The sequence below is a fragment of the Castanea sativa genome, chromosome 9 (genome assembly GCF_040712315.1).
Source record: "Castanea sativa cultivar Marrone di Chiusa Pesio chromosome 9, ASM4071231v1".
Lineage (NCBI taxonomy): Eukaryota > Viridiplantae > Streptophyta > Magnoliopsida > Fagales > Fagaceae > Castanea > Castanea sativa.
This window is the reverse complement of record NC_134021.1, coordinates 8,003,426-8,021,879: the sequence shown is the minus strand read 5'-3', so window position 1 is coordinate 8,021,879 and position 18,454 is coordinate 8,003,426. Positions and strand designations below refer to the sequence as shown.

Here is an 18,454-nt window from a genome sequence, read left to right as displayed (position 1 = left end):
GCACAAAAAAAGCCACAACTCGCCCATGTGGCGAGTTGTGGTTAGTGGAGAGGTGGGACACCCTTCCACCAACCACAATTTGCCACATGGGCGAGTTGTGGCTTTTTTGTGCCATTTTTTGTGGCACAAAATTTATCCTTTATCAAATACTTTTCTCTTTTCCATTTTGACAATAATCATGATAAATTTGTTCGTTTAAACATTTTTTTGTGTGAAAAATTAGTTAATTTGGTCATTTTATCCAAATGCGTTAGCAAGTGAAATCATTTCTGTTGTTTTTATTTTTAAAATAATATTCTTCAATCAAAAAGATTTATCAAATAGCACAACTCATGAATGTTTTCAATTATATATTTTTTTATTAAAAAATTGACAGATAAACCATAAATACTAACTTTGAAAAAAATTAAACTGTAAGTACTAATTTAAAAATTGACAAAATTTGGTTGCAATGGAGCTTGTCCACCATCATTGATCACTGCGTCCCTTGGCAATTGGCATTGAGTTTCGAGACCCTTGGATAGCTCAACTTAACCAATCCAAAGTCCCTACCTCTAGGATGTCTTGTTCTCGGGAAGCGAAACTCTTTTGGTACTTGTGGAGTTGGTTTTGTCGGGTATTGTGGTGGCGGTCAAGTCCAAATCATGTCTTCTTTGATGTGGTGGTGGTGCAGGAGTAATAATGGTACAAGTGATATAGTTGGGAGAGAGAGAGAGAGAGAGAGATAGAGTTGGGGTTCTGTTTTGTTTAGGTAAATGTGTTAGAGCATCTACATTAGTGGATGTAAAAGTTTCTAAAATAAACATAACTACTAATTTTACACATTTTGAGCAAAAAAAAAAAAAATACCCACATCAGTGAGTTTAAAAATGTCTAAAATTTTGTAAATTTATTCCCGAGCTACAGTAACTGTGTATATTAACACGGTTATTGTAGCTCATTTATACCATTATTTTATCATTTCCGTTCGCTCTTTTTTTTCTCTCTCCTTTCCGTGCTCAACAAACCCAGTTAGTTAAAACTCAACTCCTCATCTTCTTCTTTTTCCTCAGATGCACACAAACACAAACTCACCCACACAAACACACCTACACAGAGATACACTTGCTCAAAAAAAGAAAACAGAGATACACAAACATAGAGCCGCGGATCGTTGATCGGAGCCGCGAATAGTAGATCGGAGCCGCGGATCGTTGATCGAAGCAGCGGATCGTGGATCGGATCGGTGATCAGAGCAGTGGATCGTGGATTGGAGCCGCAGATTGTTGATCGGAGCAGCGGATCGTGGATCGGAGCAGCGGATTGCGAATCGAATCAGTGATCGGAGCAGTGGATCGTGGATCAGAGCCTCAGATTGTTGATCGAAGCAGCGGATCGTGGATCAGAGCCGCGGATCGTTGATCGGAGCAGTGGATCGTGGATCGGAGAGGGAGCGTTGATTTGAGATGTGGATTGGAGAGGGAGAGGTGATCTGAACTCATGATCGAAGAAGGAGACCTGATCTGAGCTCGTGATCGGAGAGGGAGAGTTGATCGAGAGGCAGAGGGAGAGTTGATCGAGAGGCAGAGGGAGAGGGAGAGGGAGAGTTGGAGAGATGGGTATAGAGAGAGAGAGCAAAAATCATAAATGAGTAGGGAGAGAGAGAGCGCGCTAATTATATTAGGTAGTTGGGAAAATTATAAAAAATTAAAGAAAATTGATCATTTAATTAAAAAGAGTGGTAGGATAAATGAACTGATGTGAGTGTTTTGTAAAATTGGATGTGTAAAATAGAAAAAGTGGGTTTTTAGTGTAAAAGTGGATGTGTAAAATGAAGGAACTGATGTGGAAGCTTTTAACTATGGCTAATTACACATAACATAAGATACATGTCAGCTCCATAAACCCAGTTTGGAAGAGTTCTTTCAATTTGTGTTGTAAAAGTGAAGGGTCTAAAAATTTAATTGTTCTTAAATCTATACCAATTTACAATTACCTCTTCTTCTTTTTTTTTTCAATCTTCTTATGGGTTGCGGGTATACAATTACTTCTTTTAATCCTTTTTTTATTTATTTTTTGATTGTTTTTCTTCATAAAGGATTAAATTATAAACAGATCGATATGTTCAAAATTTCCTACAACGTCATCCGACAGCTAGGCAACATTTGAGTAGCTCATAGCTAATCAAAATACATTTATATATATATAACTCCAATCGATAACCTAAATTAGTTAAGATCCTCTTTAAATATTATGGAAAACCTTTTTTTTCTTAAGAATGAATTAATAATAACCTCAAAGGGAGTATTTTGTTGGAACACAAAGAAAATTTGATTCTAAACTCAAACATAAAAAAAAAAAAAAATTCAAAATTATGAATATATGCATTAGCTTCTTTATGGATGTGCTTCACTTGAACCAGTCAGTTTCTAGTGATCAACTAGTTGTCATTTCTTGATATTTTCAAGACTTGTATGACTTTCAAATCCTCCCCTTTGATTTTAATTCTCAAATCATAAACAAACAAAAAAAAATCCCACAATTTAGCAATCAAAGAATTGAAATGAGGAACGTGTCAAATAAAAACTTATAATTTATATATTGTTAAGAACTTTGCAGTTCAATTAGTTAGCGCATCCTAAAATTTCTAGAAATGCTTTCTTCTCTTTTGCTATCCACTATTAAAATATCAAAACACTTATTTATTTATTTTTTTTTAAAAACTAATCATAAAATGACGCTGTTGTGAAGGTAAAAATCATGTAGGCATTTTTAATTATGGAGGTACTAATGTATTTGCCACAATTTCCATTTGATTAACACTACCCAAAAAAAAAAAAAAACACTACAATAGACAACCAATGATGCAGTTAGCGATGCAAGATTCAGGCCGATCACACCCAAATGGTCTAATGGCTACTTAATAATAAAAAATATGTTCCATGTCCGGTCCCTCCTCTTTTTTTTTTTTTTTTTCTTTCCTGGAGGTTCCCCCCCCCCCCCTTTTTTTTGGACTGTAGGTGCGATAGTTATTTTGTTTTTGTTTAACTAGACATGGTTTTTTTTAATAAATTGGGTGATAGTTTTTTTTTTTTGGTTGCTTATCACTTTTTTGTTTTAATTGGTCATCATTTTTTAATAAGGGTGTATGAGTAAATTTATATAAACTCATTTTTTCCATCTCTCCACTTTTCACTCCTAACCAAACAAAAAGGAAAGAAATTAAAATTTTTTCTATCCTCCCACTTTTCCACTCCTACAACCAAACGAACCCTTAGTCAATTTGTTCTTTTCAATTTTCTCATGTTAAAAGGGATGGCAATAAGTCGGCCCATCTTTTGGCATGGGTGGAGGAAACCCCATATTCTTAGAAGTTTCTATTGCCTCTAATGTAGTTGTTTGTACTTGATTTTCTACATTAATGATATGCAGCCATATATTCTCATTATAAAGGTTAATTACTGAATTAACATATTTAAAAGGTTAATGACTAAATTGACACCAAATATAAAAAGTTAGAGGCTAAATATATAATTTATTATTATTATTATTATTATTATTATGTAAAAAACATGGATCAATGTCACCAGGTCTATTGTCGCTTTGTCAGGATCGTAGGGGTGCAAATAGTATCACTTTTTAAAAAAAAAAATTAAGAGAATCAGTTTTATCAGGATTATTGTGTATTATGACTAACGTGACATTATCTATGCATGTCATTTTTATCTTATATACTTTTTAAATTTTTTTTAGTTTATTTTACTTTTTATAATTTATACAGCTTAATACTTGCAAGTTGTAATGGTTGAGACTACGTTTAATCCAAGCCAAACAATCCAATTTCTAAAATGTGAATTGTGGACTAGGAATATAATCGGACTAGTTTCGTAATATTTTTAACCATTCTCTAGTTTATTTATTTTTGCATATTGCATGCGGAACTCTTATATATGGAAGTATTTATTAAAAGAAAACAGTACATAAGGAAATACTTAAAATTTAAAGCAATAAGTTGTGGAGTTACCGCTTTCAACAGTATGAATCCACTATATGTTGCCATGAAAAAAATCAAAATTAATAAAATCTTATACTATGAAAAAAGCTGATGTGAAAAAACTAACTTAAACTTTGAAATTGTAAAGTTGGTAGCAAATAGAAATTACTTTCTAAAGTAAACAAATGCAAAACAATTTAATTACATCCTCACAAATTCTGTGTCACCATTTTAAGTCTTCATCCAAAGTTACAAGTGCGGGTTTGATCCAAGTGCAATTGTAATGTTCTTTTCCATGGGTTGAAATTCTGGTAAAGTAATTACTGAAAAAGGACCTGCACTCGTTGGTTTTGAGAGAGTAGATTACGCACTTGTTGTCTTGGACATTCGGCAAGTAAATCTTATTGCGCATTCCTCTCTTCACAGCCATTTCTAAGAAGGAACTCCCAAGACTTACATAGAGCATTTGATTTCCCAGATTTTTTACTGCATCCCATTTCATCGTGTCAAGGTTCAATGAGAAAACATGTATACATGGCTCATAATCTTTGACTTCAAACACTGCAAACAACTTCCCATTACCTTCCACCAAGTAATTATGTACAAGTTTATAAAGCAGTGCTTTTGGAAATCGAATAGGATAAGTAATTCTCCAACGACGTTCATTAGGATCAAAGACAGCCACCACAGGTACCTGGCACAAACAGTAGCACATTCCTTCATATAAAATGGGATTGCAATTAGATAATAATTGAATGTCATCTGGAATCATCACTGTAAATGGAAAAATCCTCCAGCTCTCTTCGCCACGCCTAATAATACAAAATTCACGAGCTAAAAATGGTATTCCAATAACAAAACAATCATCATCAGTGGGAGGTGTTGAAAAAGTCATCGTCTCGATTGCAAACGGTAAACAAGGAAGTTCTATTTTAGTCATATTGAAGGGGTGGAAGAAAAAGACACTTCGGTCGTCACCTTTATCACTAGATAAGAGCAACCATCCATTTTTCGAGTACCGGATTCGGACACCCAACAATGCTGGAATGTCCATTTGGTAAGGACCATTGTATAATGGATGATAAATCCTGCATTTGCTGCCACCCAAAGTTAGCAAACATGGAGAATCCAATAAGGTTGGAAATGGAAGAGGCCGATATATTGGTGGACTTGAACGCCATGATCTGCATATGGAACGAAAGGTAATACGGCTTTCTGTATCACGTAGATGTTTCACCACTAGATCAAGAAGTTCTTGTGGAAGGTCAGACCACAGTTTCTTCTCTTGGTCTTTCTTGCATAAGTATAACTGAACAAAATCTTCAGCATTCTTCAAGGATTTTTCATTCTCAGCTTTTTTCATGTTTTTGTTGAGATTCTGTGCTAAGCCTGAAACATGAATAAACACACGAAGTACAAGGTCAACCAACCAACGGGATTAAAAAGAGAATAGTGTGTGCATCAATGAGCATTGGTTTGTTCCGAACGTCAACAGAAGCTTTTATTGTTGGGATAAACAAATTTATAGGGTAAACAAGGAACAGTAAAGCAAAATGGTTGCCTGACACTTTAAGGACCTGTTTGGTTCGTGTGTTTAAACAACAATTTACAGTTTTTTTAAAAATGCACTTGAGTGAAAAAGTATGTGTAAATATGTGTAATATTGTTTAATAACTAAAAACATACATTTAAATACATTTACCAAACATGCCCTAAATGTTTCAGACTTGGTTTTTACAGAGAGTTATTCAAATGATTGAAGAGAAAAACCCGTCTGCCCCCCTCCCCCCCTTCCAAAGAGAACCTAATATGGTATATCCTATAGGTTAGGTCCAATTGTATTAGATTCATCAAGATGGTGACATATGTTTAATTCTACACTAAACTCAATTTTTGTGGGATTTTAGTAATTAGTAGGCAATCTTGCTCCCAAATCTTGTTTTTGAAGAGACCGAAGTCATCTGTCAACATAAAATGTTGAACATAAATATAAGTGGGCTGCTCCTCAAATTCTTCTTCTTCTTCTTTTTTTTTTTAATTTCAATAAACAACAAATAATTCGTTGAATCTAAAATCAGGGTTGAACCCGAATCTTATTAAAAAAAAAGGGGTAAATTACAATACCACCCTTGTGGTATAATCTAAAAATACAAAGAACTCTATTACTTGGAGCTAATTTGATTAATCAGATTTCTCAAAAAAAAAAAAAAAAAATTGATGAATAAGATAATCAAATCCTAAACAGTATCTTCAAACCAAATTTTTTCTTTTTTCAATGGTAGATGGGATCATCCAAAAATTACAGTACAGATAAATTAAAAAAAAAAAAAAAAGACTGAGAATTCATATGAATAGATATCAAATTGCAAAGCAACTCCACTACTTTTATTTCGAACCCGTGTCATTGAAAGAAAATAAATATTCTCGGAAACTCAGTTATAATTATAAAACAAAACACAAAAAAAGGGGACTATTATGTTTATTTATTTCTTCAGAAGGTCAGGATGATAATACGAATTTCAGAATTCCCATAACGAATCGACTCTAATGATGAATAAAAGAAATTGGGAAAAAAAAAAAAACCGAACAAATACGTAAATAACGTATTGAAAACGAAAAAAAGAAGAAGCATGTCTCAATTTTTTGGTTAAAAAAAAAGATTTCAAATAAGAAATAATATATGAAAAATAAAATTACAAAATTGAGGAAACTCACAGGTTAACAGGTTTTAGTCTTGCGATCTTATATGCCCATGAATGTGGTTTGATTGTTGAAGTGAAGACGTAAATCAGTTTGCGTAGTTTTAGAGGCCTTTTATAGATTGTTCTCAAGGGAAAAAAAAAAAAAAAAAAACCGACTTACAAAATCCAACTAGTACTAGGAATAGTACTATTCTCCGAGTTCGAGTTGATTTGCTCTTAATGAAAAAAAGAAAAGAAAAGAAAAGAAAAGAAAAATAATAATTAATTAAAAAAATCAAGGGAACCGACTTACAAAAGTCGTCCCAGTTCCACGAGGAAACGGCATTGTCATGGGGTGCTATATATACAGTGCTTCGCCCACATCGAACGATTAAAACCTAGCACCTCTTTAGTTCTAAGTCAGCGGAGGAAATTGATTTCAAGCAAGAAGTTGATCGATTTGTTTGAAACGCAGCCAAACAAAAAGCAGGTACGTTATATCTCATAATCAAAAGTAGTTTCTTCCCTAGAATTTCATATACGCCTTCTAATCTCATATAAGGTTGGACTTATTAAATTCTAAGTAAAATTAATTAGGTCAATACTGTAGAAAACATGTACATCTATCTCTCTTAATATGGGTCTGGAGCCTGGACACCAGGACGGAGCCAGGGTTCCAATTGAGGGGGGGCTGAACTATAAAAAAAAAAAAGGGTGAATCCAAATTAGCATTCATTTAGTATTAACAAAATAATTGTTTCTTATTATGTTGCAATACAATAATAATCTATGTTTATTATCACATTATATGTCATGTAGTCTTCTAACAAAAAGACTAATTAATTTTTCTAAGTTAGGTTTAAGGATTAAATTTGTCAGTTTTGAACAATTTTAAATCTAGTTGGCATTAGCCCAAAAACTATCAATTTTATAAATTGTAAGGTGACCCCATTATGTTCTCCAAGATAAATAAAAATAAAAGCAAGCAAGGCAACCCCACAGCTAGTGTAACTCAGTAAACCAACAACAATTAAAAGACAAAACACTGACTTTACTAAAAAGTCTAAAACTATTGAAGCCTATCATTACAGTAAAGTGAGAGAGTGATCAAAGAAAGTTAATTGAGTAAGAAAAGAGAGCGGAAAGAGAGAGAGATGGGACTTTGAGAGGAATTACGAATGAGTAGCAAATTGGGCCTCTGCTAGCGTGATTCTAATTGCAAGATTGAAGGTGAGTCTCACTTACAAGGAATGGATGTGTGGCAGTGTGGGTATGGCTTGTACTGCTATGCAGTGGAAGTGAAGGAGACGAGTCTCTCTATTCGGCTGGTATGAGGTATCAGTATGAATTTAGGGATTTGTTTTTTATAAAAAAATTAATAGAAATAGGATCTGTCCCTGTGATTTTTTTCCTTGTTTTTGAAGGGATAAAAATGGGCCAAAGATCTATATTTTTGTTATTGTTGAGTTTAATTTCGTTGTCAGTTGGAATACTAGGGGGCCGAAAAGAATTTCCCTGGGCTAGATACTAAAATCTCATGTAAACATATATGGTAGGTAGAAATAAAAAAATAAAAAAATTATGGGGGCAGGGGGCCATGGCCCCCCATGGTCCATGAATAGCTCCGTCCCTGCTGGACACTATATTCAAACCAAGTTCATAATTGGCAGTGACCATATGTTTTTTTGTTTTTTGTTTTTTAAGAATGGAAGTGACTATCAGACTATATTATGTTGAGGTCGGGTTAGTGCTAAACTTATTTTACCAACCAAAAAGACAGAATATATTTTGCTGCCAACATTATATCACTTTCTGCTCTTATCTCACTGTAGTACCTTATTATTTAAGTTAATTTAGAATTTATAAATTGCTCTTGTGAAGAATAATCAACTTAATTTTCTTCTTGTCTTAAAGGAATGGAGCCGACACATGAAAGGAAAGAGCATAGGCAAGAACTGAGCGATGAGAAGCAGCTTATGCTTCTTAATCCTCCCACTGTCCGACAACCATATCCATGGTTACTAATCTCTGATGGGAAAGATCAAGAAAGGCAAACTTTCTTTAGCATATCAGAAGATCGTTTCTACACAAGGGCCATTCCTGAAATGCGCAATAAAGTAATAATATGTACTTGTAACAATGGATGGTTGGTGTTAAGGGATCTCAACTCAATGAATGTTTGTCTTTTAAATCCTACTTCTAAAGAGACGGTGCACCTCCCACCATTGGAAGACAATGATGAGTATGATTGCATTTTGTCATCATCACCAAGTAACCATAACCATCAATGCCAAGTGGTATTCATAAATGCCAAATGCATATTTTATTTTTGCCGGCTTGGTGATGCCAAATTTGATAAACAAGTGTTCGAAACAGAGATGCCACTGGGCAGGTGTGATATGTTAAGTGCCACATTTTTTGGAGGAAAAATTTACTTTATAGTGAGCCTTGGTTTTGCAATTCATCCATTATTTATTGCTGAGTTCGTGGATTCAGAAATACGTTTTACAAAGTTGGGTATAGAGGAATATCATGACCAAGCACCCCAAGATATAATAAATTCCTACTCTTATCTTATTGAATCGTGTGGTGAAATCTTATTGCTTGAGAAGATGATGTTTGGAATCTATAGGAGAAACGTTTTTGGTTTCTTGGTTTTTCGTATGGATTTGTTCGAAAATAAATGGGTCCAAGTGAAGAACATAGGAGAGCGCACTATTTTCCTTTCCCTGAGTGGTAGGAGTATTAGTACGTGTAGCATTGTAGCAGAAGGAGTCAAGCAAAATGCAATTTACTTTACAAAGTACGCGGATCGATATCTTTATGTCTTTGACCTGGAAGACGATACCATTTCAAAGTCACTACCTTGCCCTATTGTAGCTTGTCAACGGTTATACCTTGATTGGGTTATGTTGTCATAGGATTGTTATTATTGGGTTATGTTGTCATAGGATTGTCATTATATTTTGGATGTTTCTTTATAAGTTGGCTCAGATAATGTGTTTTTATCATATTCTAGCAATAATGGTGGTTTATTTTATTTTTTTCGCTGGGTAAGTGCGGGGGATTGAATCGGATCCGGATCCTCTCCATTTCTATTTGAAATGGAGAGGCTCCAGTACACGGTGGGGATTTCGTCCAAAATGATCCACCCCCAAAAACTGGACACGGCATTTAAAATGTTAACACTACACTTAACTGGAGTTCAACGCACTTAACTGGGGTTTAACTCAACTGGACAAAAAAAACTCAAGTTAAACTCTTAACTCTCACCAGCTGTTAAAACTCTCTCTCTCAAATTTCAAAGTTCAAACTCTCTCAACCTCCACTTCTAGCATACTCATCTCAAACCCATCAGCAAAAACAAAGAAAAAATCTTAGCTCACCAGAGATCCAGACACTTATACACGTATCCTTTTTAGACCCAGATCAGAGAGAGAGTAAGGGTTGGGGTTTGGAGAGAATCGGGTGTAGAGAGAGACATTGATGCTTTTCAGACCCAAATCAGAGAAGGTTAGGGTTTGGGTTTGGAGAAAATCAGGAAAGAGAGAAGTTGATGATCTTTCAGGTTTGATCTATGGACGGAAATGAGATTGAGAGACAGAGAAAGAGATTTTGGTCGAATGAGAGAAGAAGCCACCATCGGAGGTGGTGGTTGTGGTGAGCCAGCCTTGCTGATTTGGTTCAGACCCAAATCAACGAAGGTTAGGGTTTGGGTTTGGGGAAAATCGGGAAAGAGAGAAGTTGATGCTCAATCTCCATGGCTATCGCTAGCAGCCACCGTGTTCCGCTCCACCAATTCCGGCCGTGGTTCCGGTAAAGTTTCTCTATGTCCCTCTTTGATTTTTCATTCTTTTAATTTTCTCAACATAAAAAAAGATTTTTTAATTTTTAGTATTGTATTAGGATTTCGTTTTCAAAAAAAAAAAAAAGATTTTGAAATATTCAGATCTGATCTGGTATGCAGAGCGTAGGGATTTTGCTTATCTCTCTCTCTAATCTGAGTTTTTTTTTTTTTTTTTGAAAGGTCTCTGATCTGGGTTTGAATTAGTTGAGTTAAGGTTTTAAGATTTTTATTGACGTGGCACATCTTAGACCCTAGATGTATTTCAAATAAATCCCCACCGTGAAATGGACCCTCTCCATTTCAAAGGGAAATGGAGAGGATCTGGATCCGATTGAACCCCCGAGCTACAGGTCATTAAGAAACCTGGGTATCAACTCGCCTACATGGGCGGAGGTAATAATGGTGGTTTATTGTTTGAGAAATAAAATGATAGTTTATATGGTATAATGTATTTCTTTGCTGTTGACTTGGAAAAAGAAGTACCATTATTGATAGTGACCAAAAAGAAAGAAGTACCATTATTGTTAGTGACCAAAAAGATATATGGTGATGGTGAATTAAATTTCAGAAAAAAGACTTTTAATTTAGTTGTTCTGTATTTATATCTTAAAGTGGTGAATTAAAGTATTATTTAATTGCTTCTAAAAAAAGTTATTATTCAGTTGTAAAAAAAAAGTTGCTATATAATATTTATACAAAAATATAAAAAAATTCGTGAGATCTTTTTTCTACATGCCATTAAAAATATTTTTTTAGAACATTTTCAAAAATACATTCAAACACGCAGAAACAAATATACATACAAACATACATATATATATATATATATATATATATATATATATATATATATATATATATATATATATATATATATATATATATATATATATATATATCTTTTTGGCCCTTAATACATCCATTTTTGCCTCTCTCTCTCTCTCTCCCTGTGATTTTGTGTATTTTGGTCTACACATGAGTCTCGCGTGCCTTTATTGTTAGTACTACTTGGTATATTAACGGCAGATGGCAGTTAGATTGAGGTATTTATTTGGTTCAAGTATAAAGTTTATGAAATAAATTGATCAAAATAAAAGTTCAGGAGATATAATCGTCACTATGCTAAAGTTTATGGGGGTATTAGGGCATTTTTTCCTATATTTTGCATTCAACAACAAGACATAGTGATATATATACAATACATGCTTCTTTTTTCATTTTTAATCATGTAGGTATTAAGAAAAAAAAAATCATCTTATTTATTACTTGGCCCCCCAACCACAAATTTTTAGCTCTGCCACTTATTTTATGTGTAAATTTTGCACATAAGACTCATGTTTGTATTATATGAGATATTAGTGTACACTCTTTCCACAAAGTAATTTTGTGTACAAGTTTTTATAGAAAAAGTAGTTCCGAAATAGGATGATATGATTCTTTGATATGACTTTTAACTGTCATAAAACAATTTATACTGTATAGGGACAGAGCCAGGAATCAGAATTAAGGGAGGCAGTTTTATTATTAGATGCATGTGGTGGTTTCGGCTTTTGGCTCTATTGCTTAGTCAGCAAAAGTTTTTTTTTTTTTTTTCTTTTAATATTTATGTATGTGTAGAGCGTGTCTTTTGTTGGTAAGGACAAAATTATTTTGTTTAAATTTTTTTAAAAGGCTAAGTTATTTGTTTTTGGTAAAATTGGTTGATTAGTCTCAAATTTTTTTTAGCTTTGTTATCGCCTATCGGTAATTTTTGTTGTTGGGCTAATATTTTGGGCTTGTATTTTTTTTTTTAATTTTAGATCTATAAATTTTTTTATGGACTTTAAAAGGAGGAAAATACTAGATCTACAATTTTTTTTACAAATTGTTGTTGTGATTATTGGTTATTAGTAAGTAAAAAAGTGATGGACCCAAATGCAAACCAGTAAGAATTTGTTATCTCAATAGTCTATAAAAAAGTTTGTAGCTGTAGTATTTCTCTTATAATGATCAATAAAGGGGACAAAATGTAATTTTATTGAACAAAGTTACTAAAATTAGTACCTAAATATATATATATATATATATATATATATATATATATATATTATTTTAATAAAAAAAAATTAGGGGGCCATTGCACCCCCTAGTCCATGAATGGCTCCGTCCATGATTCCGTGTGTGCGGTTTTGTGGTGATATATAAGGGACAAGGGGTTGCGTTGGCAGATATCTGGATTTCCTTTGAAGAGTTTGTGGTATGTAATTCTTGCTATGGGGAAATGAAATCATTTCCAACTACTCTTTTGCATGTGGAAATTGATAGAAGATTCTGTTTACTCATTAGGTAAATTCATAAATTTAAGTTGCAGTTCTCATGGGGATCCCTTTTGAAAGGCTTATCACGAATTCACAGCAACACATTGAAAAATCATGTCTGTATGAAATATAAATATCATGTCTATAACTAGCACATTCAACAGTGTAACTAGAACCTAAGTGTTCCGTAGCCAACTATTCATATGGAAAAGGGGATGAAAGTATGAAACACATTTTCAACAGGAACCAAACACTGTGTTCTACTAATTTAACTATTGTGTTACAAAGGATTATGTTATCTTTTTAAGCAATGGAATTCACATACAATGAGCTGATATTAACCTCAAGTATTGGTTCTACAACATCCAGGAAATTTTTTAACTTGCATCTTAGCCCTACATATATATATATATATATATATATATATATATATATATATACACACACACACACATTTTAAGCTAATTCAACTGACAGAAAGTAATACACATTCAAGATGGGCACAGGGTAGAATACTTGGTCTCCATCCACAGGAGCCAGGTGACTGAGGAAGTCCATCAAAAGTCCATGGACTACTATTCTACAATTAATTGATATAGACACTACACCTCTCCTACAGTGAGTTCGTCCACACACGATCACTTCTCATGCAATCAGTGTCGATCATGTATAAAAATAGTAGAAACTAAAAAGTTGTTAAATTATTTATTGTTCTAAAAGTTTAAGTTATTATGTTATTGATGATGTCTTATTGCAAGTCATCATTAAGACACTCTAAAATATTTAAATTTACAAACGGATGACACTTCTCATTAATTCTATAAACCTGAAAGTTCAAATATACATCGGATTAAAATTTCTAGCTAGCATGCCCACAAAGTTAGTAAACTTTATATAGCACGAGAAGTTTCTAATCATTTCTCTCCATTTACAGGACACCTAAAGTAGTGATAAAGCATTGAATTGCAGTCCTTCATTGTATATTCTTTCAAATAAAAAAAATGTAAACCTATCGCAACTGAATTCATCATGAATGGCTTCAAATCCTGTAAAATACTGTTAGGTGCTCAAGTTAGGTTCCACACTAAGCTGTTAATAGATCTTAACATCACTTGAAAGGGGGATCAGAATGACCATTTCATGAGTCCTATTTTGCAGATCAAGCGATCCAACAACAACTTGGTTCACAAATCCAACCATCTGAGTCAATTCCACAATCACAAAATTTTACCATCCACGAGGCTCGAATCAAATCATATGTATAGAATTATCAAAACAAACTGATTTTTTTCACACATGATCTACAAAATGCAACCCATCATATAGTTGATCAAATCCTAATTCACTAGAATTCACAAGTCAGATAATATAAGAGATTTATAAATCTCTTATAATATCTGACGTCCGGATTCTTAAGGTTTGGTTCCTTTCTTACCATTGATTAATTAATCAATGGTAAGAAAGGAACCAAACCTTAAGAATCCGGAATAGGTCATGCATTTCTCTAACAATCTTGTTAGTTACAACAAAGTTAAAAATTGTCTCTATAGGTTATGAAGTTAAAGCTTCAATTATAATGTCACTAGTACAAGCTTATAATCTTTCATACGGACATGTTATTTCCTTTAAGATAGGACCACCAGAAAACATTCACTGTCTAATGAAAGTGAACATCCTAGCTAGATGAATGGACCTATTAGTTGAAGAGTATTCCCAAAATGTAACTTTAGTTCATCCTTAAATTGTAGGAACAAATGGGTTGGCTGGCCTCAATCATCAAATTTTCCTTAATTGTTTAAAAATTAAACTAAGCAACTAGGGAATTGTGAATTTAAGATAAATATATATACGTTGGAAATAAAGGAGAGATAATACCTGAATTTTCCTTGGAAATTACACAATTTAATTTTACCAAAAAGAGGTGGCAGAGTTAAGGCGTGGACCAAGTCACTGTCTTGAGACAAATCGTGCTGTCTATGGTATATCCGACGTAGTTAGACAAATAGTTTCTGCACGTTGTCCCCAGGATACAACAGCCCAGCCACCTTTGCTGATCATCCTTGCGAGCCTACACTGCTCGTAGGATATAAGCTCTCTATAGTACTTTCTTTTCCCAGAAAATTTTGTAAAAGATAAAATATTTTTCGTGAGTAGTAAGAAGCAAAAGATGGTAAGTGTTTAGAAAAAAAATTGTTTTTGAAAAGTTTGCAGCTTTGTAATTCAAAAATAAAAAATGTATCTTAGACTTTTATTTCTTTTCATATATATATATATATATATAGCTAGACACGTTGCTTGTCCTTAGCCAAAAAATAAAAACGTTTGCTATTTTTAAAGCTTTAAATGATCATAAAAATATTGAAATCAATGCCTGAGTTAATAGCTTTCTTTTTATATATAAATATATATATTATATATAAACTGATCAATTTTTTTTTTCAAAGCTTGTACGTTTAGGCAAGTTAATAGACAAAACAAGTTTGTCTTTTTAGTGTCAATATGCCTTTTAAAAATGACAGCCCCTACGTGCCTGTCCTTTAAATACTAAGTGATAATTTCCTTTGAAATTTTGACTATACACAATAATTACAACCAAGAATAGAAAGTACTATATAATGCTATAATCTATCAACAATAAATTATACAAATATATAGTTGTACAATATCTGATACTTTCTACCTTTAAATACTAGGCGATAATTTCCTTTGAAATTTTGACTATACACAATTGTAAGTGCACAATTGCACCCGGACCCAAAGACGATTGTGGGCTCAGGCCCAATGAGCCTTAAACAATGAAATTTGTAGAGTGTGGGTTTCAAATCTAATTTAGAGATACTGAGAACTTGATAACAGGCTAAGGTGTGAAAATACTTGTAAACAGTAGATGATAACTGCAAAGGGACCTCCTCGGACGTAAGCCGATGACCATTTCTATATTATTTCTCTTTCTTTCTTAAAGGTTACAATTCTTAATTTCTTTCTTGGTCATTGACTGATCCCCTTTTCTTTGGCCTTCACCCCCTTTAAATACTTCTTCTCTTGGTGCTTTATCCACGTGTTGCTCAAATCCCCTCCTCCCTAGATATTTCTTCTCTTAGTGCTTTTGAATAGTAACCAGAAGTTTCAGTTCTACTGTTCAGGGGTTACTTCTCCATTAATGCGGCCAGGGAGGTAGGTGCAGAGTCTTTAATGTGGAGGTAGCAGCCTTTGCCTATGATATTTTTCTAACACTGGTGTATCTAAGAGGTTCAGGGGTTCCCCTTTTTAACCAACAGTCTTTCCGGAATTCTGCCTTGACCTTTATAGTGAATCTCCGAGTTCTCTTGGGTCTATCCAAGGAGGAACTCACCCTCGGATGTGTCCTCGGCCCCTCGGCGTATGGGCCGATATACAGTACTAGCAAGTTCTTAATTTAAGAACAGGTCGGCCCTCCTTGCTAGAGCCCAAAGGCCCAAATGCCCGCTTGGGTCCTTTTACTCCCCACAACAATAATTACAACCAAGAATGGAAAGTACTATATAATGCTATAATCCATCAACAATAAATTATATAAATATATAGTTGTACAATATCTGATACTTTCTATCTATAATGTTACTATTAAATATATTAAAAAAAAAACGTTTTAAAGCAAAAGTTTATAAAGGAAAGTATACTAAAAGTTGGCAATATATGGTATTAAAATTCACATTAATTTTCAGAGATTTTCTAATTAAAACCATTGACAATAGCTATTCAAATTTTGAATTTTCAAAATTTAGCAATTAAGGCATCTGACATTAAGGGATAATTGATTTCCTCAATTCACATAAATGAGTATTAAAATAAATATGATATTTTTTATAAAAATATCCAACAATATATAGTTGACTTCATTTTTATTCATTATCTTTAGAGACTAATATGGTTTGGTCGGTTTTCAATAATAGGTTGATCTCACTTGCTCAACTAAAGCAGTAGAAGCATGGGTTAATAAAACACAAGTAACATTGTTACAGAAACAAAGTCTATTCCATTATACAATTTGTGATTAGTGATTCCCGCTATTTTTATAACACAACATAAAAATAAATAAGTTTTCATCTTATTGTTTTATATCACATAAAATCATTAATTCGAAATTAAATAATATGCTGTCTTACCATCATCATTACATAAGCTTTATAGTTTAACCTGCACTTCTTAGTGTTTTCAACAAATCTATAATGTCTCGTTACATAACATTAATTTATCATAAATCAATAACTTTATAAGACTAGATTTCAAATATCTAATCAATAAATTAAAATTATGATAAATCAAATCTATATATCAGATTGCTCAAATTTGTTGCAGAAATAATATCAAATAAAACTCAAATTTCATAATCTAAGAAATTAATTTAAAAAAACCAAGTTATAATAGTTAATATTTTGTTCATGTAGTGGCCGAAATTGAGCAGAAAAAATCTGAAAATGTCAGAATAGGTTGGAAGTTGGAACACAGGTTGAGCTGGAATTGGGGATACTTGAAAGAAACCCTTTAAACTTATCATATATCTCTTTTTCGGGTGTGAAATTTGAAAATCTAACCGTTGAATTTCATGTTCTTTATGTTCTTGACATGTATATCAAATTTTGTTCAAATTGGATTTTATTTACTATTTCAATGAATTTATTTTTTATACACAATTTTAGATTACAAAAACTTGAAATTTTAACATTTGTTTGATGACATAGCAATTGATCTTTGATCTTTTTAAAATTTTGCAAGCATGAAGGATATAATAAGAACATGCAATCTAACGGTTAGATTTTCAAATTTCACACTCAATATAAAAATATATGATAAGTTTGAAGGGTATTTAGAGAGAAACTTTATTTGGGATACTTCGTAATGATTAACTATCCGATATGAAATTTTTTTTTCTTCCCACTGGAACATAGCATAATTGATAACTTTTGTTGTAGACTTTGTTGGAAAAAATTCTATATAACTGTAAATAAATTTCAGCAAGCACAACAGAAGTACAACACACAAGAACACAAAGATTTACGTGGAAACCCTTTCTCCTTGAAGGGAAAAATCACGGAACAAACTCCGAATAATTTCACTATATTAAATAGAGATTACAATACTTAGAGATACAACTTGAGTAAAAAAAACTATCTTTTTCTTTTCACTCACTACTCTCTTTCTCGCTATGTATTTCTCACAATTTTCTCTTACTCTCTCTATTTTTCTCAAATCTTTTGCTTGCTCTCATTCACGCAGTTCTTCAAAACTGCAGAACTTCTCCTTTTTCTCTTCACTCTACCCCAAATGGCCGAATGGCCTTTTCCTTCTATTTCTTTCACCTTTTCTTCTTTTCTTCCTTTCACACTCTTCACATTACATCACCATAAATGCAAGCCTACTTGCTTTACTTTACTTCAACCAAAATCTTTCTTCAGCTCTCATTGGCCGAATGGCCTTAATGCATCAGCCCCTTAATTTCTTTTCTCTTCTTTTCCTCACCGTGTCCAACATGCCTAAGCCAACCAACCCCAATAACTCATGCTGACTATTGTACATAATGAAGAGAAGTTAAGAAACATGAAAGACTTGCTCATTAATTGAGCATGTCTATTACGTGGGCTGGACTCATGGTGCACACCCAACAACTTTGGGTAGC

General features: G+C 33.1%; 1 protein-coding gene across 1 annotated transcript; it reads right to left on the bottom strand.

Annotated features, from left to right (window-relative positions):
* Positions 1-4,196: 4,196 nt before the first annotated feature.
* LOC142608694 (F-box/kelch-repeat protein At1g57790-like) lies at positions 4,197-5,336 on the bottom strand. Its single transcript, XM_075780387.1, has one exon. It carries the CDS (start codon positions 5,334-5,336, stop codon positions 4,197-4,199), a length of 1,140 nt encoding a protein of 379 aa, XP_075636502.1.
* Between the last annotated feature and the right edge of the window lie 13,118 nt (positions 5,337-18,454).

Bases quoted from the DNA above. Each gene is read 5' to 3' on its own strand.
- LOC142608694 (XM_075780387.1), bottom strand. From the start codon at position 5,336: ATGAAAAAAGCTGAGAATGAAAAATCCTTGAAGAATGCTGAAGATTTT.